Raw genomic sequence first — 25,517 nt, forward strand, 5'->3', positions numbered from 1 at the left:
TCGGCTTTTTCTTCTTCTTCTTCTTCTTCTGCCACAACACATCTGTAAAGAAGACAGAAAAATGGCGGACCTCAGGAAAATCAGTTCTGGGTCTCTGCCCTATGTAAACGTTTCCCGAAAAGTGTCAGTTCAAGGGAAGATTTTTATCCTACTCTGTATAATATTGGCCGAACCCGGAGGAGCTACCACCCACTGGGTCGTCACTGAAGATGGAAAAATTCAACAGCAAGTACGTTAACGGCCCGTGTTTATAACCGTATGTTGCTAGCTAGCTAACCATTTTATCACATATAGGTAGAACCAGTGTCTTTGACTTTACTGTTGCTAACATTAGCTAACACGGCTGAAGGCTCATACTAGCTTGTCGATTGCCAATTAACTACTTATAAGTTCCTCTCTGGGACTTTTGCTAGCACAGTAATGCAGCAATGCTGACCCCCTAGATAAATAACGTTAGCTAAGTTAGTTAGAGAACGGGGTCTCTGGGTAAGCCAGAATTAACTTACATATTAGCTAGCTCTAACTAGCTAAAGGCATCCAATCATCCTAGAAAATCTAAAATAACGCAAACTAGTGATAGGTGATTGGTAGGTAGTAGGTTGGCAAGCTAGCTAATTAGCTACTGGGCTCAAAGATAAAATGGGCACAACAGAGCTGACAGACTCAGAGTCGGCACATCCAGCTAACTAGTAGTTCTGATGCAACCAATAGTTTTGACATCCAGCACAATGTCAAAACTCTCTTGGTTGCATCGAAGCTAAGTGAATTGAATGTAAAATTGTGCTTCGGGCTTGATGTAAGCCCAGAAATAATAGGGGTTTAAATAAAATAATATTTGATGTAACCTTTGTAGCTATACACAACTAATCTAAAGTATCCACTTACAAGTGATGTTTAGAAGGACATTAAATGTTCAGATTATTTAGCCATGGACATTCTGTTCAGCTGTGACCAAACTATCTAAAATGGATGGATTGGGGAAAAAACAAAGATTACCAACTGCTACTACTACGTAATTACGGTGTCAAATCAGCCAGGTTCCTCTGCCTCAATTCTGTTTTGGTGTTGTCTCACTTCATGTGTACTGTGGTCAGAGGTCTTTAGTCTTTGGGGTCGAGTCATAGAGTGGAAACGTACTGTCACTGTTTAATTTAAGACTAACATTTTCATTTTTTTTGCAGGTTGACTCTCCTTTAAATCTTAAACATCCACATGACCTTGTCATCTTCATGCGACAGGAGACCCGTGTCAACTACCTGAAGAAGTTAGAGGTGATGATCATCTTTTAATGACTACCTCACTGTGCTCATAGCCTATTGCTCTACTTCCTGGTTTTACAATGTTAGTCCAAGGCCACTGTGTTAAACATCTATACTGCTGTGCTCTCCCTTACTTGAAAGATGCAATATCTCCAATAGTCACAGCTGTTCAATAGTCATTTAATACTCATTGATTATTGAAGAATATATTGGATCACATCAGATGGGGCAACATGTCTTCCTTTCTTTATGTTCCAGTGAGATATAGCATTGCTTCTAAATCAAGCCACACTGAAAGGTCTGAATCTCATGTCTCTGACCCCTGCTTTGTTCAGAAGCAGCTTGTCGCTCAGAAGATTCACATTGAGGAGAATGAGGACAGGGACACGGGCTTGGAGCAGAGGCACTATAAAGAGGATGCCGACTGTGTCATGGCTAAAGTACCCCTGGGAGACTTGGATCTCTACGATGGTACCTACATCTCCCTGGAGAGTAAAGACATCAGGTAAGCCCAGGCTGTGCACTCTTGACCAATCATTTGGTTGTTACTAATAATGTGCCCTCACATAACTCATTATCAAGGGGAAGCACTGATAAGGGATGTTGACATATGTCATCCGGGCCGTGTAACGAATCCATTGGTCGCGCTCCAAAACGGCTTCATCTTATCATTGACATTGACCGATGACATGAGTCATTTTTTGGGAGATTTTCAACAACATACAATATATAAGCATTGGATGATCACGTCACATATGTCATGACACTACAGCACAAAACAAAATCAACTTTTATACAAACAAGTATATATTTGTTTTAATTGAACATTTATTTAACTAGGCAAGTCAGTTAAGAACAAATTCTTATTTACAATGACGGCCTAGGAACAGTGGTTTAGCTGCCTTGTTCAGGGGCAGAACGACATTTTTACCTTGTCAGCTCGGGGATTCGATCTAGCAACCTTTCTGTTACTGGCCCATCGCTCTAACCACTAGGCTACCTGCTGGTTACTGGCCCAAGTCTCTAACCACTAGGCTACCTGCTGGTTACTGGCCCATCGCTCTAACCACTAGGCTACTTGCTGGTTACTGGCCCAAGTCTCTAACCACTAGGCTGCCTGCCGCCCACAAATAAACAATGAAAGTATTTACATACTGTCAGAAGTCATTATTAGAACACACAAAGTGATATTCGAACATTGGAGAACGTAGGTTGTTTACAAGAGAACAAGTATTATTGATGACACCCTGGTGATGAGAAATCAACAAAGATTTCTGATAGAATAAACCATGATGGCTTGTCTTTCACATCTAGATCAGCATGTCCTACATCAACAGGCATTTTAAACAGCTACATGATACAAGTCAACCACTGGTTGTTACCTTTTCTGCTCTTGTTCCCCCTCTTCTGCTGGACACTACACTAATGCTCCCTGGACCTTGACTATGGATGTTTCTTTCAGCCCTGAGGATTATGTAGATTTTAGGTCCCCTCTACCCCCGGATCTGGAGAAGCCTGACTGTGCCAGAGTATTTGAGCTCCCATATAGTATCCACGGTTTCCAGCATCTCCGGGTGAGTTGAAGGGGAAAGCAAACCCGCTTGTTAATGCGATTGCACATACATGTCTGGATCTGTGCCATATATGTCTATGTTTTCTAGGGCGTGCAGGAACAGGTGAACCTCACTTCTCCTCTGCTCTCTAAAGAGGACCCCATTTTTGGCTCCCTGTCCCACAAACTGGGCCGCAGCATGGATGAGGTGGGCCATCACATCCAGCAGGGCCTGCTGAGGGTATGTTGCGCTCTATCGCCACTCTTCACCCTCAACAACACTGTCTGGTCTGTTTTTATTGGTTTACATTTAGCCGTATGGGATTACTTTGAACTTTTATGCACTGATTTGTTCAATGTTATAAATGGACAGTCACTGTTTTAATAGTGTTCGGGTTTGACTTTCATATAGTTCCCTTTTGATGACCTGTTTGTTGTGTTGTCCAGAACTCCTCATCCTGGGTGCTGTATAACCTGGCGTCGTTCTACTGGAGGATAAAGAATGAGCCCAGGCGGGCGGTGGACTGTGTGATCCGGGCCCTGCACTTCTCACCCAGGTACGAACAAAGGAAAACTCAGCCCCTGGCTTCAGCTTGTCAGGCATCAGGGTCATGTTCATTAGGACACACGATGTAAAGCACTTTGCAATGGAAAACTAAATGAGCCTTTCTTATTGGACAAGTCCTAGTATTCCATAATGTTGTCTGCCCGTTGGTGGCCAATGAACATGTCCCAGCTATGGTTATTCAACATTCAAACAGTGGATCATATAAGAGTTTTAAGTCCCATTCTCGTTGTCTGTTGTGTATCCAGGCAGCACAAGGACCTGGCCCTGGTGAACATGGCCAACATCCTGCATCGGGCCCACTTCTCGGCTGACGCTGCCATCGTGGCTCACACTGCCCTGGATTTGACCTCTGACCTTCTCACCAGCCACTACACCCTGGGCAACATCTACGCAGTGAGTTATAGCACCACTAGTAGATGCACTGAATACAACCCAAGAGATAACACGTTAAAGAGATTCCACTTGTTTCCAAGTTGGTTCCTGATGGAATACACACAAGACAGACAAAACCACAGAAAGCTAGCTGTACGACATCATCATCTGGTTTCATCAACAGTTGCAGCTCTATCATTCCCATTGAGGCACCATTCTACATCGTGTGTAGTGAAACGGTACTAGCATCTATCAAGAGAACAGCAGGGGTCCAAGCACTGACCCTTGAGGAACACCGAAGTCAGTTTTTAGGGATGTCTAATGACGATAAAGGAAGCAGGCATTAGGTGATTTTAAACCAAACTTAGCCTTTAAATAGAACACGTGGCTCTGGAACATTTGTTTCCACTACGTTTTAACATTTCTGGAGGGACGTTGACGTAGAGTTGTGTTGGTTTTTGTTCACATACTGTCTGCTTTTAATGTTTTCACTACATCAACACAGTAGGATGATACACTTACAGTAGGATGATACACTTACAGTAGGATGATACACTAGGATGATACACTGACAGTAGGATGATACACTAGGATGATACACTTACAGTAGGATGATACACTAGGATGATACACTGGCAGTAGGATGATACACTGACAGGAGGATAATACACTTACACTGGAATGATACACTAGGATGATACACTTACAGTAGGATGATACCCTAGGATGATACACTGGCAGTAGGATGATACACTAGGATGATACACTGACAGGAGGATGATACACTGAAAGTAGGATGATACACTAGGATGATACACTTACAGTAGGATGATACACTAGGATGATGCACTGGCAGTAGGATGATACACTAGGATGATACACTGGCAGTAGGATGATACACTAGGATGATACACTGACAGGAGGATAATACACTTACACTGGAATGATACACTAGGATGATACACTTACAGTAGGATGATACACTGGCAGTAGGATGATACACTAGGATGATACACTGACAGGAGGATGATACACTGACAGTAGGATGATACACTTACAGTAGGATGATACACTAGGATGATACACTGGCAGTAGGATGATACACTTACTGTAGGATGATACACTAGGATGATACACTTACACTGGAATGATACACTAGGATGATACACTGACAGGAGGATGATACACTTACACTAGGAGGATACACTAGGATGATACACTGACAGGAGGATGATACACTTACTGTAGGATGATACACTAGGATGATACACTGACAGGAGGATGATACACTTACACTGGAATGATACACTGACAGTAGGCTGATACACCGGAATGATACACTGACAGTAGGCTGATACACCGGGATGATACACTGACAGTAGGCTGATACACCAGGATGATACACTGACAGTAGGCTGATACACCAGGATGATACACTGACACTAGGCTGATACACCAGGATGATACACTGACACTAGGCTGATACACCAGGATGATACACTGACAGTAGGCTGATACACCAGGATGATACACTGACACTGGGCTGATACACTCACACTGGGATGATACACTGACACTAGGCTGATACACTAGGCTGATACACTGACACTAGGCTGATACACTGACACTAGGCTGATACACTGACATTAGGATGATACACTAGGCTGATACACTGACAGGAGGCTTATACACGAGACTGATACACTGACACGAGGCTGATACACTGACACGAGGCTGATACACTGACACGAGGCTGATACACTGACACGAGGCTGGTACACTGACACTAGGATGATGCACTAGGATGATACACTGACACTAAGATTTTTTACAAAACTGGAGTATAGCAATAATTTATCCAACAGTTATGCAGTGAATATGGATGTAGGATGTGACTGCAGTGCTTGTTGGCATGGTTTTCTCCAGGTGCTCAGGAAGTGTATTCCTGCTGATTTATTGTCAATGTTACCGGCCCTGACCTTCAGTTCTCTCTCCATTTATACTAGACGAGTGAATCATCTCTAATAGATTATTTATCTCTGTCTGTCTCTACCTCCTGTCCTCTATCCTCTTTGTCTTTAGATGCTGGGGGAGTATAACCACTCAGTGCTGTGCTATGAGCAGGCTCTCCAGGCCCAGCCGGGCTTTGAGCAGGCCCTGAGGAGGAAGCACGCCGTCCTCTGTCAGCAGAAACTGGAGCAGCGCCTGGAGGCCCAACACAGGTAAAGGCACAGCGCCTCACTGCTCAGGGTGTGGTTAGGTTCACAGAGAGTGAGGAACCTTTTTGAAGGGGATTTGATGAGAAGGGAAGTATTGTTGTGGACACAGACTTCCTCTTCATATGGCACAGGTTACAATGCTGAAAATACCCTGAGTCGACAAAATATTAGGAACACCTGCTCTTTCCATGACAGACCGACCAGGGGAATCCTGGTGAAAGATATGATCCCTTATTGATGTCACCTGTTAAATCCACTTCAATCAGTGTAGATGAAGGAGAGGAGACGGGTTAAAAGAAGGATTGTTAAGCCTTGTGACAGTTCCGACATGGATTGTGTATGTGTGCCATTGAGGGTAAAGACAAAAGATTGAAGTAACTTTGTGTCAAGAACTGCAATGCTGCTGGGTTTTTCACGTCCAACAGTTTCCTGTTTGTATACAGAATGGTCCACCACCCAAAGGACATCCAGCCAACTTGACACAACTGTGGGAAGCATTGGAGTCAACATGGGTCAGCATCCCTGTGGAACGCTTTCAACACCTTGTAGAGTCCATGTCCCCATGAATTGAGTCTGTCTTGAGGGCAACGGGAGCCACTCAATATTAGGAAGGTGTTCTTAATGTTTTGTACACTCGGTGTATAACAGCACAGTGACCTGTCAGTAGGCCTCGGGCTAGCTATATGTGATCTGTCACACCCCCCAGGTCTCTGCAGCGCACGCTGAACGAGCTGAAGGAATACCAGAAACAGCATGACCACTACCTGCGTCAGCAGGAGGCCCTGGACCAATACAGGCTGCTGCAGGAAGAGCAGATCCTCCGCAACATCATCCACGAGACCCAGATGGCCAAGGAGGCACAGCTGGGTGAGATGCTATACACACACACACACACACTCGCACGCAATATATACTCACACACACACACTTGCACACAATATATACACACACACACTCACACACAATAAACACACACACTCGCACGCAATATATACTCACACACACTCGCACACAATATATACGCACACACACTCACACACAATAAACACACACACTCGCACACAATATATACACACACACACTCACACACAATAAACACACACACTCGCACACAATATACATACACACTCACATGCAATACACACACTTGAATACAATACACACACACAAGCGCAATACACACTCACAGATACACACAAATACAAACAGTGTATATGGATGAGCAGCCATCGTTCATCCATATACTTACATATTCTCATTCACTCCTTTAGATTGTGTGTGTATAAGGTAGTTGTTGGGGGGGATTGTTAGATTACTTGTTAGATATTACTGCACTGTCGGAACTAGAACCTCAAGCATTTCTCTACACTCGCATTAACATCTGCTAACCATGTGTATGTGACCAATAACATCTACTAAACATGTGTATGTGACCAATAACATCTGGTAACCAATAACATCTACTAAACATGTGTATGTGACCAATAACATCTGGTAACCAATAACATCTGCTAACCATGTGTATGTGACCAATAACATTTGATTTGAGTTTTATATAAATTAATATGTCCATTTAGAGCTGGTCAGTTAATTCTGTCTATTCACCTTGGTAAACATAAAATAGTGCATCAATAATGAGTTGTTTTGTTCAGGCAACCACCAGATGTGTCGTCTGGGCCAACAACAGAGCAGCCTGTTCTGCCCCTTGGACCTGCCGGTGCGTTATCACCGTGGAGACCTGTTTGAGCACGTCCACCACATCCAGTTTGGAGAGGAGGTCTCTGTGGCGGGCAGCGTTGCTCTGGTGTCGGAGCCGAGCACCAACCAGACCACCAGCTCACACCTCCACCCCTCCGTGTCCGGAGACCCTGAGCCTGCAGCCCTCTGGGGCCACCAGGCCTCCCCCACCGAAGTGAGTTCAGACTGTGTGTGTGTGTTTAGCAGGATTTATTAGTGTGTGTGGATAGTGGGCTTTGTGCTGTGTTGGCAGGGCAGTCTAAAGGTTCTGTGGAGCTGACTGCGTGTGTTTTGTCTGTAGGACATTCAGAGGCTGCTGTGGCCTCGGAGGGCAGACTGTGCTGATGAGTTTCCTGTCATCCCCCCCGCCCACCTACTACCCACCTTCTACCTCCCACCTGAGACACAGGGCCCCAGGTTAGTGTGTTAGACACTGGGCCCCAGGTTAGTGTGTTAGACACTGGGCCCCAGGTTAGTGTGTTAGACACTGGGCCCCGGGTTAGTGTGTTAGACACTGGGCCCCGGGTTAGCGTGTTAGACACTGGGCCCCGGGTTTTTATTTTTATTTTTTTTTATTTTACCTTTATTTAACCAGGCAAGTCAGTTAAGAACAAATTCTTATTTTCAATGACGGCCTGGGAACAGTGGGTTAACTGCCTGTTCAGGGGCAGAACGACAGATTTGTACCTTGTCAGCTCGGGGGTTTGAACTCGCAACCTTCCGGTTACTAGTCCAACGCTCTAACCACTAGGCTACCCTGCCGCCCCAGTGGGTTAGCGTGTTAGACACTGGGCCCCGGGTTAGCGTGTTAGACACTGGACCCCGGGTTAGCGTGTTAGACACTGGGCCCCGGGTTAGCGTGTTAGACACTGGGCCCCGGGTTAGCGTGTTAGACACTGGGCCTCGGGTTAGCGTGTTAGACACTGGGCCCCGGGTTAGCGTGTTAGACACTGGGCCTCGGGTTTGTGTGTGCCAGGTTGTTTGTGTATGCTACCTTTTTGTGCCTGTTTCTAACATGGTGTGTGTTGTATCTTGAAGCCGTGTGTGTGCTGGTCGATTGTGTTGACTCGTAGAGCCTCTTCCTCAGCATGGTTTGTGTAACATGTGATATATGATATGACATTCATGTATTTGCTGACCTCACTGATGTGTGTTCAGCCTGCAGACGGTGCTGTACGGTACCGGACCCCCTCCCTCCTCCCTGGCTTCTCCAGACTGTGGCCCTGTGCTCCAGCCCCCTCCAGCTGACCTTCCTGCCTCTGTGGGCTGGACCTTGGAGGACAAGGAGCTGCCAGACCCTCACGCCACCCAGGTCAGTGCGTGTGTTGGATAGGTGGTCTGTAACATCAATATATTTTAGAGACTGGGCTTTGGATTCAATACAATACCATCTTTATTAATCCATTTTACAGAGACAACAGAAATGTGTTTTCTGTCACAGTACCCATCTTCACCACTGGGAGCACCACTGAGTCAGCCACAGAGCAGCCCCACTGGAGCAGGGTTGAAGTGTGTCACTGTGCTGATCCTGTGTGTGTGTGTGTGTGTGTGTGTGTGCGGGTGCAGGTACTGCTGTCTCGCAGCAGAGGCTGGAGTTTGGAGCAGGCTGGTGCCAGCATAGCCCAAGCCATGAAGAAGGTGAGCGCCATAGAACAGAGAAACATTGTTTCATATCAGAAATATCCTCCACTACTGTCCTGAGAAATGCGATGGCTTTGGACTGTTCTGTCAGAATGAACAGCCTTCCACAGTTGTAATAGGAAATGATCCGTCTTCAGACAGTGTACATCCTCCTCTCCTCCAGGCTAGCGCCCCTGGCTGGTTGCTCCAGAACGAGGCGGCGTTGTTCTGGCGGGCGAAGGGTAACGGTACCAGCTCGCTGCAGTGTCTGCGCCACTCCCTGGCCTCGGCTCCGCCCACCCAGCGCCACCTGCCCCTCGTCAACGCTGCCAATCTGCTTCTGCGCCACGGCCTCAGCGCCCAGGCACATACTCTGCTGGAGGACGCCCTGGCACTCAACGCCTCTGAGGTACACACACTTTTAACTGCTTTATTTAAATCCACAAATCACATTACATTCCAGAAGGATTGAAACATCTCAAAGGTCTTTGTATGCGCGGACACTTAAGGATACAGAAAGCACCTTGTTCTCCAGACAGCCAGGCGACCCCTAACAGCTGACAAGGAGCAGTTCCTAGCCCTCTGCTGTGCTCGAGTCTTAGGCAGGCCTGCAGGCCACGCACTGTCAGGTGTTGTACCTGGCTGAGACTGCCAAATATCAGGACTACTAACAGCTTGCAGCTATATCTGAGGCTGTTCTAGTAGGATACGATGGACTGGTATTTCAGCAATGGTCTGCTCCACGTAACAATCAAATTGCACACTGCTGGAGGACACCTTGGTTCTCAACACCTCCGAGGTGTACACACACACACACACACACACACACACACACACACACACCTTTTCTTACAGTGGCGCACTGCGTCTCGGTGCAAAAGGAGTCACTACAGTCCCTGGTTCGAATCCAGACTGTATCACATCCGGGCGTGATTGGGAGTCCCATAGGGTGGCGCACAATTGGCCCAGCGTTGGCCGGGGTAGGCCGTCATTGTAAATAAGAATTTGTTCTTAATTGACTTGCCTGGTTAAATAAAGGTTCAATTAAACCAGTTTTAAAGTGTCACACAGCACCTTTAGGAGTTGTCCACAGTGTCCTCTAATGGGATGTTATGTAATGATATCCACAGTGTTCTCTCATTATGTAATGATATCCACAGTGTTCTCCAATGGGATGTTATGTAATGATATCCACAGTGTCCTCTAATGGGATGTTATGTAATGATATCCACAGTGTTCTCTAATGGGATGTTATGTAATGATATCCACAGTGTTCTCTAATGGGATGTTATGTAATGATATCCACAGTGTTCTCTAATGGGATGTTATGTAATGATATCCACAGTGTTCTCTAATGGGATGTTATGTAATGATATCCACAGTGTTCTCTAATGGGATGTTATGTAATGATGTCCACAGTGTTCTCTCATTATGTAAGGATATCCACAGTGTTCTCTAATGGGATGTTATGTAATGATATCCACAGTGTTCTCTCATTATGTAATGATATCCACAGTGTCCTCTAATGGGATGTTATGTAATGATATCCACAGTGTTCTCTAATGGGATGTTATGTAATGATATCCACAGTGTTCTCTAATGGGATGTTATGTAATGATATCCACAGTCTTCTCTAATGGGATGTTATGTAATGATATCCACAGTGTTCTCTAATGGGATGTTATGTAATGATGTCCACAGTGTTCTCTAATGGGATGTTATGTAATGATATCCACAGTGTTCTCTAATGGGATGTTATGTAATGATATCCACAGTGTTCTCTAATGGGATGTTATGTAATGATATCCACAGTGTTCTCTCATTATGTAATGATATCCACAGTGTTCTCTAATGGGATGGTATGTAATGATATCCACAGTGTTCTCTAATGGGATGTTATGTAATGATATCCACAGTGTCCTCTAATGGGATGTTATGTAATGATATCCACAGTGTTCTCTAATGGGATGTTATGTAATGATATCCACAGTGTCCTCTAATGGGATGTTATGTAATGATATCCACAGTGTTCTCTAATGGGATGTTATGTAATGATATCCACAGTTTTCTCTAATGGGATGTTATGTAATGATATCCACAGTGTCCTCTAATGGGATGTTATGTAATGATATCCACAGTGTTCTCTAATGGGATGTTATGTAATGATATCCACAGTGTTCTCTAATGGGATGTTATGTAATGATATCCACAGTGTACTCTAATGGGATGTTATGTAATGATATCCACAGTGTTCTCTCATTATGTAATGATATCCACAGTGTTCTCTAATGGGATGTTATGTAATGATATCCACAGTGTTCTCTAATGGGATGTTATGTAATGATATCCACAGTGTTCTCTAATGGGATGTTATGTAATGATATCCACAGTGTTCTCCAATGGGATGTTATGTAATGATATCCACAGTGTTCTCTAATGGGATGTTATGTAATGATGTCCACAGTGTTCTCTCATTATGTAAGGATATCCACAGTGTTCTCTCATTATGTAATGATATCCACAGTGTTCTCTAATGGGATGTTATGTAATGATATCCACAGTGTTCTCTAATGGGATGTTATGTAATGATATCCACAGTGTTCTCTAATGGGATGTTATGTAATGATATCCACAGTGTTCTCTAATGGGATGTTATATAAGGATATCCACAGTGTTCTCTAATGGGATGTTATGTAATGATGTCCACAGTGTTCTCTCATTATGTAAGGATATCCACAGTGTTCTCTCATTATGTAATGATATCCACAGTGTTCTCTAATGGGATGTTATGTAATGATATCCACAGTGTTCTCTAATGGGATGTTATGTAATGATATCCACAGTGTTCTCCAATGGGATGTTATGTAATGATATCCACAGTGTTCTCTAATGGGATGTTATGTAATGATATCCACAGTGTTCTCTAATGGGATGTTATGTAATGATATCCACAGTGTTCTCCAATGGGATGTTATGTAATGATATCCACAGTGTTCTCTAATGGGATGTTATTTAATGATGTCCACAGTGTTCTCTCATTATGTAAGGATATCCACAGTGTTCTCTCATTATGTAATGATATCCACAGTGTTCTCTAATGGGATGTTATGTAATGATATCCACAATGTGTTCTCTAATGGGATGTTATGTAATGATATCCACAGTGTTCTCTAATGGGATGTTATGTAATGATATCCACAGTGTTCTCTAATGGGATGTTATGTAATGATATCCACAGTGTTCTCTAATGGGATGTTACATAATGATATCCACAGTATGGTCCTAATGGGATGTTATATAATGATATCCACAGTGTTCTCTAATGGGATGTTATGTAATGATATCCACAGTATGGTCCCAATGGGATGTTATATAATGATATCCATTCTAATGACTCTGTTTCCCTGCTCTCCTCTGGTCCCCTGCAGCCCCACACTCTCCTGAGCCTGGTGAGCGTGAATCTGGCCCAGGGCAACGTGACGGGCGCCCTGGACCTGTTCCGCCAGACCCTGGCTCTCTCTGCCAGTTGTGCCCAGTGCCGTGCCAGCCTGCCCCTTCTGCGATGCCTGCAGTTCTACCCATTCCTCTACAACCTGCAGCGCTCGCCATGTCCGCGTGAGTGCCCCGGTTCACCTCTCATGCCATACTTTATTGTCCATTGTTGTGGAAATTAATTTGGGAGGCCTGGGATAAGTGGTACTTGGCTTATTTTATTGTCAGTACCAACCTTCCCCTTTTGACCTCTGTCTGTCTTGTGTAAGGGGTGACAGTGTTGTAAATTCAACCTTTGACCTCTGTCTGACTATCTTGTCTAAAGGCTTTAATATTAATCAGGTGATCAGCTGCAGTATTGGAGTTAGATTCCAGGTCTATCTGCAGTCCAACCTCAGATTTTTGCTCTCTCTTTCTGTCTGTCTCTCTCTCTCTTTCTGTCTCTCTCTCTCTTTCTGTCTCTCTCTCTCTTTCTGTCTCTCTCTCGCTTTCTGTCTCTCTCTCGCTTTCTGTCTCTCTCTCGCTTTCTGTCTCTCTCTCGCTTTCTGTCTCTCTCTCGCTTTCTGTCTCTCTCTCGCTTTCTGTCTCTCTCTCGCTTTCTGTCTCTTTCTGTCTCTCTCTGTCTTTCTGTCTCTCTCTGTCTTTCTGTCTCTCTGTCTTTCTGTCTCTCTCTGTCTTTCTGTCTCTTTCTGTCTCTCTCTCTCTGTCTCTTTCTGTCTCTCTCTGTCTCCCTCTGTCTTTCTGTCTCTCTCTGTCTTTCTGTCTCTCTCTGTCTTTCTGTCTCTCTCTGTCTTTCTGTCTCTCTCTGTCTTTCTGTCTCTCTCTGTCTTTCTGTCTCTTTCTGTCTTTCTGTCTCTTTTTCTGTCTCTCTCTCTGTCTCTCTCTCTGTCTGTCTCTCTCTCTCTGTCTCTCTCTCTGTGTCTCTCGCTTTCTCTCTCTCTGTGTTTCTCTCTAGAATGTGGAGAAAAGAGGAAAGTGATTTAAGTGGAGAAATGTTCCTCTCAATAATTGAAGCCGTTAAAAATAGTCCTGCTGCTGCTGCTTTTTAAAAAAGTCTATATTTGCCAATCAGACACCAACCCTCTCACCATGTTTAGAACCTCCACACACACTTTCTATGTAGAGGTGAAAAGGTGCAGGGTTACAAGAGAGACCCGTCTCCACTAGGAGGTCCAGTTCTGGTTTCTGTGTGTGTGTGATGATGGCTTTTGTGTGTGTGTGTCAACAGAGGGTGCTTTGTGTGTCGGTGAGGAGGATGTGACTCTACATCTAGATGAATGGGAGGCTGGCAGTAGACAGAAGCAGCAGGAGGACCCCACCACCACGGCTGCCCAGGCTCTGCCTGTCTCCACAGTGGAGGAAGCCCTCCTGTTTGAGAGTAAGACCCTTGTGATTTGGACTATGACTGTATGAAATCAAATGAACAGAACTGTTCATGGAGTTATGCACACTCAGATTCTCAAACATCTGGGTCCTGTTCATTAGGGCACTGTAGCAAAACGTTTTGAAACGGAAAAACTACAAATGTCATGTTAAACCCTCCCTGTTTCTGTCCGTTTTCTTCCGTTTGGTACCTAATGAACAGGACCCTCCCTGCCTTTCTGTTTGTAACAGAGGTGGTGCTGGACAGTAACGGCTCTGGAGAGGCAAGCCAACAGCCTGGAGGAGGAGAGAGGGATGAGGAGGAGTGGCAGCTGAAGGAGGAGCTGATGGGAGCCTTCGAGGGGGCTATGGACGTGGGGGGCAAGCGAGGCGACCTGAGGGGCATCCGCGTGCTGAAGAACGACCGGGTGATGGGAGCGGGCCGGAGCGGAGGAGGGCCCTGCTTCGGGAACTGTGAGGATGACGAGGGGGCTGAGTGGGTAGGTGTCCTGTCCTGAGTAACTATCATGATGTAATATAGAGAGAGACAGGAGGCTGAGTGGTACATGTACTGAGTAACTACCATGATGTAATATAGAGACAGACAGGGGGCTGAGTGGTACATGTCCTGTCCTGAGTAACTACCATGATGTAATATAGAGACAGACAGGAGGCTGAGTGGTACATGTACTGAGTAACTACCATGATGTAATATAGAGACAGACAGGGGGCTGAGTGGTACATGTACTGAGTAACTACCATGATGTAATATAGAGACAGACAGGGGGCTGAGTGGTACATGTCCTGTCCTGAGAAACTACCATGATGTAATATAGAGACAGACAGGGGGCTGAGTGGTACATGTCCTGTCCTGAGTAACTACCATGATGTAATATAGAGAGAGACAGGGGGCTGAGTGGTACATGTCCTGAGTAACTACCATGATGTAATATAGAGACACAGGGGGCTGAGTGGTACATGTACTGAATAACTACCATTATGTAATATAGAGACAGACCGGGGGCTGAGTGGTACATGTCCTGAGTAACTACCATGATGTAATATAGAGACAGACAGGGGGCTGAGTGGTACATGTCCTGAGTAACTACCATGATGTAATATAGAGACAGGCAGGGGGCTGAGTGGTACATGTCCTGTCTTGAGTAACTACCATGATGTAATATAGAGACAGACCGGGGGCTGAGTGGTACATGTCCTGAGTAACTACCATGATGTAATATAGAGACGCAGGGGGTTGAGTGGTACATGTCCTGAGTAACTACCATGATGTAATATAGAAACAGACAGGGGGCTGAGTGGTACATGTCCTGAGTAACTACCATGATGTAATATAGAGACAGACAGGGGGCTGAGTGGTACATGTCCTGTCCTGAGTAACTACCATGATGCAATATAGAGACAGACAGGGGGCTGAGTGGTACATGTCCTGTCCTGAGAAACTACCATGATGTAATATAGAGACAGACAGGGGGCTGAGTGGTACATGTACTGAGTAACTACCATGATGTAATATAGAGACAGACAGGGGGCTGAGTGGTACATGTCCTGAGTAACTACCATGATGTAATATAGAAACAGACAGGGGGCTGAGTGGTACATGTCCTGTCCTGAGTAACTACCATGATGTAATATAGAGACAGACAGGGGGCTGAGTGGTACATGTCCTGAGTAACTACCATGATGTAATATAGAAACAGACAGGGGGCTGAGTGGTACATGTCCTGTCCTGAGTAACTACCATGATGTAATATAGAGACAGACAGGGGGCTGAGTGGTACATGTCCTGAGTAACTACCATGATGTAATATAGAAACAGACAGGGGGCTGAGTGGTACATGTACTGAGTAACTACCATGATGTAATATAGAGACAGACAAGGGGCTGAGTGGTACATGTCCTGTCCTGAGAAACTACCATGATGTAATATAGAGACAGACAAGGGGCTGAGTGGTACATGTACTGAGTAACTACCATGATGTAATATAGAGAGAGACAGGGGGCTGAGTGGTACATGTACTGAGTAACTACCATGATGTAATATAGAGACAGACAGGGGGCTGAGTGGTACATGTCCTGAGTAACTACCATGATGTAATATAGAGAGAGACAGGGGGCTGAGTGGTACATGTCCTGAGTAACTACCATGATGTAATATAGAGACAGACAGGGGGCTGAGTGGTACATGTCCTGAGTAACTACCATGATGTAATATAGAAACAGACAGGGGGCTGAGTGGTACATGTCCTGTCCTGAGTAACTACCATGATGTAATATAGAAACAGACAGGGGGCTGAGTGGTACATGTCCTGTCCTGAGTAACTACCATGATGTAATATAGAAACAGACAGGGGGCTGAGTGGTACATGTCCTGTCCTGAGTAACTACCATGATGTAATATAGAGACAGACAGGAGGCTGAGTGGTACATGTACTGAGTAACTACCATGATGTAATATAGAGACAGGCAGGGGGCTGAGTGGTACATGTCCTGAGTAACTACCATGATGTAATATAGAAACAGACAGGGGGCTGAGTGGTACATGTACTGAGTAACTACCATGATGTAATATAGAGAGAGACAGGGGGCTGAGTGGTACATGTACTGAGTAACTACCATGATGTAATATAGAGACAGACAGGGGGCTGAGTGGTACATGTCCTGAGTAACTACCATGATGTAATATAGAGAGAGACAGGGGGCTGAGTGGTACATGTCCTGAGTAACTACCATGATGTAATATAGAGACAGACAGGGGGCTGAGTGGTACATGTCCTGAGTAACTACCATGATGTAATATAGAAACAGACAGGGGGCTGAGTGGTACATGTCCTGTCCTGAGTAACTACCATGATGTAATATAGAAACAGACAGGGGGCTGAGTGGTACATGTCCTGTCCTGAGTAACTACCATGATGTAATATAGAAACAGACAGGGGGCTGAGTGGTACATGTCCTGTCCTGAGTAACTACCATGATGTAATATAGAGACAGACAGGAGGCTGAGTGGTACATGTACTGAGTAACTACCATGATGTAATATAGAGACAGACAGGGGGCTGAGTGGTACATGTCCTGTCCTGAGTAACTACCATGATGTAATATAGAGACAGACAGGGGGCTGAGTGGTACATGTCCTGTCCTGAGTAACTACCATGATGTAATATAGAGACAGACAGGGGGCTGAGTGGTACATGTCCTGAGTAACTACCATGATGTATAATAAGTTCTGTCCAAACAGTAGCCAGGCCCCAGCCCAACATCCCCCCCCCTCCTCTCTGTGTTCCTGGTCCTCCACAGATCACATTCCAGGTGAAGCGTGTGAGGAAGCCCAAGGCGGACAGCCCTGAGGTCTGGGGCAGTGCTGAGGACACCCTGCAGGGGGAGACACTGCTCCCTGGAGGCCACTCTGTTCTGGAGATCAGCGGCCCCACCATCCCTTCCCCCGGGCCCTCAGGTAATAAACAGCCTGCATGCTCACAGACAAACTCACACTGACAATCTCAATTGTATTTACTTGACTCCTCGTGACCTCTCGCCGCCTCCTCAAAACCCATTGGAGAAGAAGGCCAGTTGGGAGGGACCTCTGACTTTAACATCCAATGGGTTCTGAGAAGGATGTGAGGAATCAAGGAAATACAATTTGAGATTCTCCCATAAAGACAGTTCTCTTAGTCATCATCATTGAACCATACTAAGAAAGGTGTGTGTATGTGTATGTGTGTGTGTGTAGGGCGATGGAGGGACTATACCGGTCTGGGCTGGCCGGGGCCAGAGGAGTGCCAGCGAACACGCAGGGTAGACCTCACCACCGTGGCCAGTACCTGGCTGGCCGTGTCTGCCAAGAACATCGAGTCAGTACCAACCTTCCCCTTTGACCTCTGTCTGTCTTGTGTAAAGGGTTAGGACAGTGTTGTAAATTCAACCTTTGAACTCTGGTTATCTCATAGATAACTATATATAGTGTGTCTGTGACAGTGGTTTCCCAACCCTCCCCTGGGGAATCTACCTCCCAGTCCACATTGCTCCAACCCTCCCCTGGGGAATCTACCTCCCGGTCCACATTGTTCCAACCCTCCCCTGGGGAATCTACCTCCCGGTCCACATTGTTCCATCCCTCCCCTGTGGAATCTACCTCCCGGTCCATATTGTTCCAACCCTCCCCTGGGGAATCGACCTCCCGGTCCACATTGTTCCAACCCTGCACTGACAGCTGATTCAACTAACTAATAAACTAGTAAAATGTTGACTGCCACTGAAGTCAGTTGGGATTCACTTTATTAGGACTTAAAGGGATAGTAGGAGTTTTAAACTCTTTAAAAAATATATGTATTTACACTGTTAAGATGAACTCTTGGATACCATTTGTATGTCTCTGTGCCGTATGAAGCACGGTCGTGTCTGGAGCCATTGCTCACTAGCCCAGTGACAGGAAGTCTACTGTAGTAAATAAAACTACCTTCAACTTCCTCCAAACTGTACACATAACAGTGGTAACCATGACTTTATCTGACTCTGGGGAAGGAGATAGTGCAACATTTTGGCAAAATAAATATCTTCTTATCATCCAAAGCCACTTTTTAATTAGAAAAATGTCTAAAGTTCTATTCCCTCCTCCCCCGCTGTTCTCTCGTTTCCCCCCTCCCCCCGCTGTTGTCTCGTTTCCCCCCTCCCCCGCTGTTGTCTCGTTTCCCCCCTCCCCCGCTGTTGTCTCGTTTCCCCCCTCCCCCGCTGTTGTCTCGTTTCCCCCTCCCCCGCTGTTGTCTCGCTTCCCCCCCTCGCTGTTCTCTCGTTTCCCCCCTCCCCCGCTGTTCTCTCGCTTCCCCCCTCCCTCCGCAGCATCACGGAACACATAGACTTTACCACTCCACTCCAGGAGCCTGCGGTGGAGCCATTGTGCAACGCCAACCTGGCTGCCAGCATGCACACCCTGGACCACCTGGCTGGCGTGGCCAACCGCGCCGCCATCCACTACACCGGAGAGAGTCAACTCAGAGAGGTAGGGGACAGAGCGAGTCTACTCTGAGAGGTAGGAGACAGAGGGAGTCTACTCTGAGAGGTAGGGGGCAGAGAGAGTCTACTCTGAGAGGTAGGAGACAGAGAGAGTCAACTCAGAGAGGTAGGAGACAGAGCGAGTCAACTCAGAGAGGTAGGGGACAGAGCGAGTCTACTCTGAGAGGTAGGAGACAGAGGGAGTCTACTCTGAGAGGTAGGGGGCAGAGAGAGTCTACTCTGAGAGGGAGGGGGCAGAGAGAGTCAACTCTGAGAGGGAGGGGACAGAGAGAGTCAACTCTGAGAGGGAGGGGACAGAGTCTCTCACATCTCACCAGTCTTTATCATTTCACTGTTCTGTCATGATCCTCAACCGGATTTCCGTTTGTCATTCAGGTTCTACAGAATCTGGGCAAAGATAAATTCTCCCCTCAGTCCTTTGAGCAGGTGGGCACGCGCATCGCCAAGGTCTTGGAGAAGGTAGGTGTTTGTGGAGGTGGCAGCTGCCCGTCAGGCTAGTCTACAACCCTGTTTCACCCAAATCACAGCATCTTCCGGCAGTATAAAGATGCAGACAAATGAAAGTCTCTCCTCTCCTGAGCAGAACCAGACATCGTGGGTCTTGTCCAGCATGTCTGCTCTCTACTGGAGGGTGAAGGGTCAGGGCAAGAGGGCCATCGACTGCCTACGCCAAGCCCTCCACTACGCCCCGCACCACATGAAGGTAACATGGACTGAGACTTGCCCAATATTAACACACACGTTTGTTTTCCTTTGCAAAACATCTTTCTACTGTGTGAACTGCTGAACATGACCCTGTGCTTTAGGGCTGTGTGATAATTCAGTATCTCTCTCTCCTTCCCTCCCTCCTTCCCCGCCCTCCCTCTCAGGATGTACCTCTGATCAGCCTGGCCAACATCTTCCAGAACGCGCGGCTGTGGGAGGACGCTCTGACCGTGGCCCGCATGGCTGTGGAGATCGCCCCGCACTTCGTTGTCAACCACTTCACCCTCGCCAACGTCTACATCGCCATGGTGAGCCCACCACCATGGGAACGGACCAGCATTGTTGTCATGGCCTGACCATGAGTCGTCTGGTTCAGGGTCTGTCGTCTGGTTTAGGTCTGTCTGTTGTCTGGTTCAGGGTCTGTCGTCTGGTTCGTGGTTCATGGTCTGCCGTCTGGTTCATGGTCTGCCGTCTGGTTCAGGGTCTGCCGTCTGGTTCAGGGTCTGGTTCAGGGTCTGCCGTCTGGTTCAGGGTCTGCCGTCTGGTTCAGGGTCTGCCGTCTGGTTCAGGGTCTGCCGTCTGGTTCAGGGTCTGCCGTCTGGTTCAGGGTCTGCCGTCTGGTTCAGGGTCTGCCGTCTGGTTCAGGGTCTGCCGTCTGGTTCAGGGTCTGCCGTCTGGTTCATGGTCTGTCGTCTGGTTCGTGGTTCATGGTCTGCCGTTTGGTTCAGGGTCTTCCGTCTGGTTCAGGGTCTGCCGTCTGGTTCAGGGTCTGTCGTCTGGTTCGTGGTTCAGGGTCTGTCGTCTGGTTCAGGGTCTGTCGTCTGGTTCGTGGTTCAGGGTCTGTCGTCTGGTTCGTGGTTCAGGGTCTGCCGTCTGGTTCAGGGTCTGGTTCAGGGTCTGTCGTCTGGTTCAGGGTCTGTCGTCTGGTTCAGGGTCTGTCGTCTGGTTCAGGGTCTGCCGTCTGGTTCATGGTCTGTCGTCTGGTTTAGGTGCTTAATTCCCTTCAAGTGTCAGTGGTTGTGAAGCAGGTTATTTATGCTGGTATTGGTAAGTGTGTGTGTGTGTGGAATCTTATGCTGGTTGCGTGTCAGGGGGGTGTGTTGAAGAATGCTAATGCTGCTGCTAATGCTGCTGTGTCAAATGATGACATGAGTATGAATTGTGGTAATTTGTGTAAATACTGATCAGTTGTATTTATTATTCCTTGTTCACTGGTGTGTGTGTGTGTGTGTGTGTGTGTGTGTGTGTGTGTGTGTGTGTGTGTGTGTCTCCAGGAGGAGTTTGAGAAGGCCATGCGCTGGTATGAGTCCACTCTGGAGCTGCAGCCAGAGTTTGCCCCTGCCAAGGACCGCCTGAGAACCATCCAGTGTTACCTGCTAACCAAGAAGGACCGCCGTCTACCCTGAGACGACTCCACAGGAGAAGCCCTCGGCACACACACACCATACACACATACAAAAACATAACTTACAGTAGTTACTCACAAGAAATCGGTTGTTGATTTAAAAACAAAAATAATAATAATGTTTTTTTTAAGTCATTGCCATATAATTTATGTCCAAAGGAATTCAGGGGTTCCATTCGCTGTGACCTCAGACTCTGGTCGTAGGGGGTAAAACCAACCACTTCCATTCGCTGTGATCTCAGACTCCGGTCGTAGGGGATAAAACCAACCACTTCCATTCGCTGTGATCTCAGACTCTGGTCGTAGGGGGTAAAACCAACCACTTCCATTCGCAATTCTATTAGGAAGCTTTGGGATGTATCCCGTCATTCAGCCTCCCTGTCCCATAGACTACAGTATATAGAGTCCCATCACTCAGCCTCCCTGTCCCATAGACTACAGTATATAGAGTCCCATCACTCAGCCTCCCTGTCCCATAGACTACAGTATATAGAGCCCAGCATAGTCTCATCATTCAGCCTCCCTGTCCCATAGACTACAGTATATAGAGCCCAGCATAGTCTCATCATTCAGCCTCCCTGACCCATAGACTACAGTATATAGAGCCCAGCATAGTCTCATCACTCAGCCTCCCTGTCCCATAGACTAGAGTATATAGAGCCCAGCATAGTCTCATCATTCAGCCTCCCTGTCCCATAGACTACAGTATATAGAGCCCAGCATAGTCCCATCACTCAGCCTACCTGTCCCATAGACTACAGTATATAGAGCCCAGCATAGTCTCATCACTCAGCCTCCCTGTCCCATAGACTACAGTATAAAGAGTCCCATCACTCAGCCTCCCTGTCCCATAGACTACAGTATATAGAGTCCCATCACTCAGCCTCCCTGTCCCATAGACTACAGTATATAGAGTCCCATCACTCAGCCTCCCTGTCCCATAGACTACAGTATATAGAGTCCCATCACTCAGCCTCCCTGTCCCATAGACTACAGTATATAGAGTCCCATCACTCAGCCTCCCTGTCCCATAGACTACAGTATACAGAGCCAGAAGACTGCTGTTCTTTGTTCTGTCTTCAGTGGAGTTGGACTAGGAAGTACAGACAGGACATTGTTTTATTTCATGAATTCACACACATCTTTCCCTCTGTCCTTCATTCCTCAAGGTGTTCACTGAAGAAACTATATGATGTAACTGGAAACCTGCCCAATTCAGTCACAGTATTGAGGGAAGGAAATCTGCTTTTATTTTATGTGTTGTAAGTGGGGCCCCTACGATTCCTCTTTTCTTTAAGGGCTGAGAGTCGTTTTAGTTTTTCTGGGGATGGTGAAACACACCGAAGGGAAGAGTTTAATTGGTTAGGAATCGATCCAGAAGGACAATGCAGTAGGTGATTTACCAGACAGATATAATCCCATAGATGGTGCTGTTTTTTTTACATTTATTTTAATTGGAAGAACAGTTGTCATCACACAGTCATTTCTTATGATTAAGAAAAGGTTTGGTAAAGAGACAGAAATGGCTGCTGGTTTGTAACTCGCTAACTAAACGCAGGTTTACCGGGTGGTGGATCTCAAAACCTTTTTACAATTATGGCTGCTTAAAAAAATGAATATCGATTTGTCTTGTTTTGCCCTTGTTTTTTTTTATCATTCCTATTTATGTGGGGACCTACAATGAATAAATGAAAATGTATTTTTCTGAAAGGAACGTTAATGCATAGCAACAACAACAAAAAGTTAACTGTAATGTGTTTACGTTTGCTCTTTTATTTATAGAAATGATTTGTCAGGGCCAAGAAAAAAACACGGTTCACTTTTGACCGTTTTTCAAACTGTAAATCTAACTGTTGTGTACAGTATTAAGGCAGTGGGACATAGAAGTTGATCGGCTCATCGTTTGAATGTATCCATTGTCTTCTTACGAACTTCAGACCTCTCTGGGAAATAAAAAGCGAGATGTTTTGATGCCTTGAAACTTAAGTTGAATGGAGGTGGGTTTTGGATTCAGTTTTCTGGGGTCTACTTCAGAGTGCATTTAAACAGAGGTAGTGGTGTGACTGAAACCCATGTGACTGAAACCATGCCCGAGGCAGCCATGTGGTGGGGAGACTGAAACCCATGCCTGAGGCAGCCGTGTGGTGGGGAGACTGAAACCCATGTGACTGACACCCATGCTCGAGGCAGCCGTGTGGTGGGGAGACTGAAACCCATGCCCAAGGCAGCCGTGTGGTGGGGAGACTGACACCCATGCCCGAGGCAGCCGTGTGGTGGGGAGACTGAAACCCATGCCCGAGGCAGCCGTGTGGTGGGGAGACTGACACCCATGCCCGAGGCAGCCGTGTGGTGGGGAGACTGACACCCATGCCCGAGGCAGCCGTGTGGTGGGGAGACTGAAACCCGTGCCCGAGGCAGTCGTGTGGTGGGGAGACTGAAACCCGTGCCCGAGGCAGCCGTGTGGTGGGGAGACTGAAACCCGTGCCCGAGGCAGCCGTGTGGTGGGGAGAAATAATTCTGTAAATGGTGGACGGAGAGGTCTTTAAAACTCCTCTGACTGACAGCACAGCCCAAGGCCCTCCCCCAACCCACTGCTCCCATTGCTGTGTTTTAAAGCATAGCTCAGTTAGGGTCCTGAGTGGATGAAGAGCTGCGTAACACTACACTTTTGGTTTTGTCATATTCCTAGAATTGCCCTTTTTAAAATGCACTCCTTGTGGCTCTGTGATCATATTCCAAATGAATGGCAGTATTTCACCTTGCTTTTGGCCTGAGGAAAACGATATGGTTTCCTCAGTACTATACTAGGTGCAGATTGATGCTGTCTAGGTGTCGTCCCCCCCCCCCCCAACCAGGACATGTTGCTCAAATCCAAATGTGCCAGTGACAATGAGTGTGTTTGCAGAAGTAACAAGATGACTTGCAGGACTGTCCCCTTCCTGATACAATGGATCTTATATGACAGGATCTGTAGCCTCAAGCATCACCCCCATGTTTTTATTTTACCTTTATTTAACCAGGCAAAATCTTATTTTCAATGACGGCCTAGGAACAGTGGGTTAGCTGCCTGTTCAGGGGCAGAAAGACAAATATTTACCTTGTCAGCTCGGGGATTCAATCTTGTAACCTTTCGGTTACTAGGAACAGTGGGTTAACTGCCTTGTTTAGGGGCAGAAACCTTTCGGTTATCTTGTAACCTTTCGGTTACTAGGAACAGTGGGTTAACTGCCTTGTTTAGGGGCAGAATGACAAATATTTAGCTTGTCAGCTTCGGGATTCAATCTTGTAACCTTTCGGTTACTAGTCCAACACTCTAACCACTAGGCTACCTGGCAACCCAGAAGGCACTGCCAAATCAAGGGTAGAAGATGGTGGAACTATATCAGGTTGGGAACTAACACACTCCGAGGCGTCGTTAACCCACTCATATACTGTTCAGTCATTACCAATGACCCGTTAGTCTACATGGGCTAGGACTTGCCCGTAGCCAGAGCCGCAATTCTGCAGAGACCATGTGTTTTGTCTGTAAGTGCTGGAAATAGTGCAAGCACAGTGCGGCCTGCTATTTTTAGCAGCCTGTGAGGGAACATGTCAGTTGCAGAGAGGCTGGCACACATGCACGGTCTGCTATAAATATAAAGTAAACACTGGAGAATTCATATTGCACAGCACCTCGGAGAGCAACCTCGTCGCTTATGGTTGTTAGTCTATTATTGTCCTCAGAACCGACCCCTTTTAGAATGTTTCTCAGTTCATATTTAACTCGGGTGGTATTTCTGAACCCACACGTCTTGGGTACAGTGTATAAATAACTTGTGTGCAACAAAGCGTGTGAATTTGTCAGGGGGGTGAGAGGAGGACTGGGTGCTCAGTTATGTAATAGACATGTGATGTGAGTGACCAGCACACACACACACACACACACACACTAACTCACACACACACACACACACACTAACTCACACACACACACACACTAACTCACACACACTGCTTTGAATGGAGCTGTGACGCTCTGCACCCATTGAGGCTGTAAGAGTGAGATCAGCCAATGGGAGTGGGTAGCAGGCAGGCCTATGGCTCAGCTGAGAATGTATTGGCTCGCTGTGTTTTGGTGTGTAAGACATTAGATTATATAACTTTGTTTATAGTCCTTGTTGAAAAAGTAAGTATACAAATAGAAACCGCAAAAAAA

At 46.4% G+C, this 25,517-nt stretch overlaps 1 protein-coding gene across 3 annotated transcripts; it reads left to right on the forward strand.

Annotated features, from left to right (window-relative positions):
* Positions 1 to 44: 44 nt before the first annotated feature.
* LOC139403919 (tetratricopeptide repeat protein 17-like) lies at positions 45 to 23,305 on the forward strand. Of its 3 annotated transcripts, none has more exons than XM_071147121.1 (24): positions 45 to 229; positions 1,182 to 1,271; positions 1,595 to 1,764; positions 2,722 to 2,833; positions 2,921 to 3,052; positions 3,259 to 3,368; positions 3,625 to 3,772; positions 5,834 to 5,973; positions 6,677 to 6,837; positions 7,623 to 7,882; positions 8,009 to 8,124; positions 8,866 to 9,019; positions 9,274 to 9,345; positions 9,512 to 9,736; positions 12,756 to 12,942; positions 14,048 to 14,197; positions 14,434 to 14,681; positions 17,500 to 17,656; positions 17,933 to 18,053; positions 19,039 to 19,198; positions 19,588 to 19,671; positions 19,796 to 19,915; positions 20,082 to 20,225; positions 21,192 to 23,305. In XM_071147121.1, exons 1-24 carry the CDS (start codon positions 62 to 64, stop codon positions 21,321 to 21,323), a joined length of 3,561 nt encoding a protein of 1,186 aa, XP_071003222.1. In that variant the 5' UTR covers positions 45 to 61; the 3' UTR covers positions 21,324 to 23,305. The 3 variants fall into 3 exon arrangements, with proteins under 3 accessions (XP_071003222.1, XP_071003223.1, XP_071003224.1); XM_071147122.1 differs by having other exon boundaries at positions 57 to 229; positions 1,598 to 1,764; positions 21,192 to 21,445; XM_071147123.1 differs by having other exon boundaries at positions 57 to 229; positions 1,601 to 1,764; positions 21,192 to 21,445.
* The last annotated feature ends 2,212 nt before the right edge of the window (positions 23,306 to 25,517 follow it).

This window comes from Oncorhynchus clarkii, unplaced genomic scaffold, assembly GCF_045791955.1.
Source record: "Oncorhynchus clarkii lewisi isolate Uvic-CL-2024 unplaced genomic scaffold, UVic_Ocla_1.0 unplaced_contig_12721_pilon_pilon, whole genome shotgun sequence".
NCBI classification, from domain to species: Eukaryota; Metazoa; Chordata; class Actinopteri; order Salmoniformes; family Salmonidae; genus Oncorhynchus; species Oncorhynchus clarkii.

Excerpts from the sequence above, each read along its gene's own strand:
- LOC139403919 (XM_071147121.1), top strand. The coding sequence starts at position 62 with ATGGCGGACCTCAGGAAAATCAGTTCTGGGTCTCTGCCCTATGTAAAC. Across the intron at positions 6,838-7,622 it reads GGCCAAGGAGGCACAGCTGG|GCAACCACCAGATGTGTCGT; the intron begins GTGAGATGCTAT and ends TGTTTTGTTCAG. Across the intron at positions 19,199-19,587 it reads GAGAGAGTCAACTCAGAGAG|GTTCTACAGAATCTGGGCAA; the intron begins GTAGGGGACAGA and ends TTTGTCATTCAG.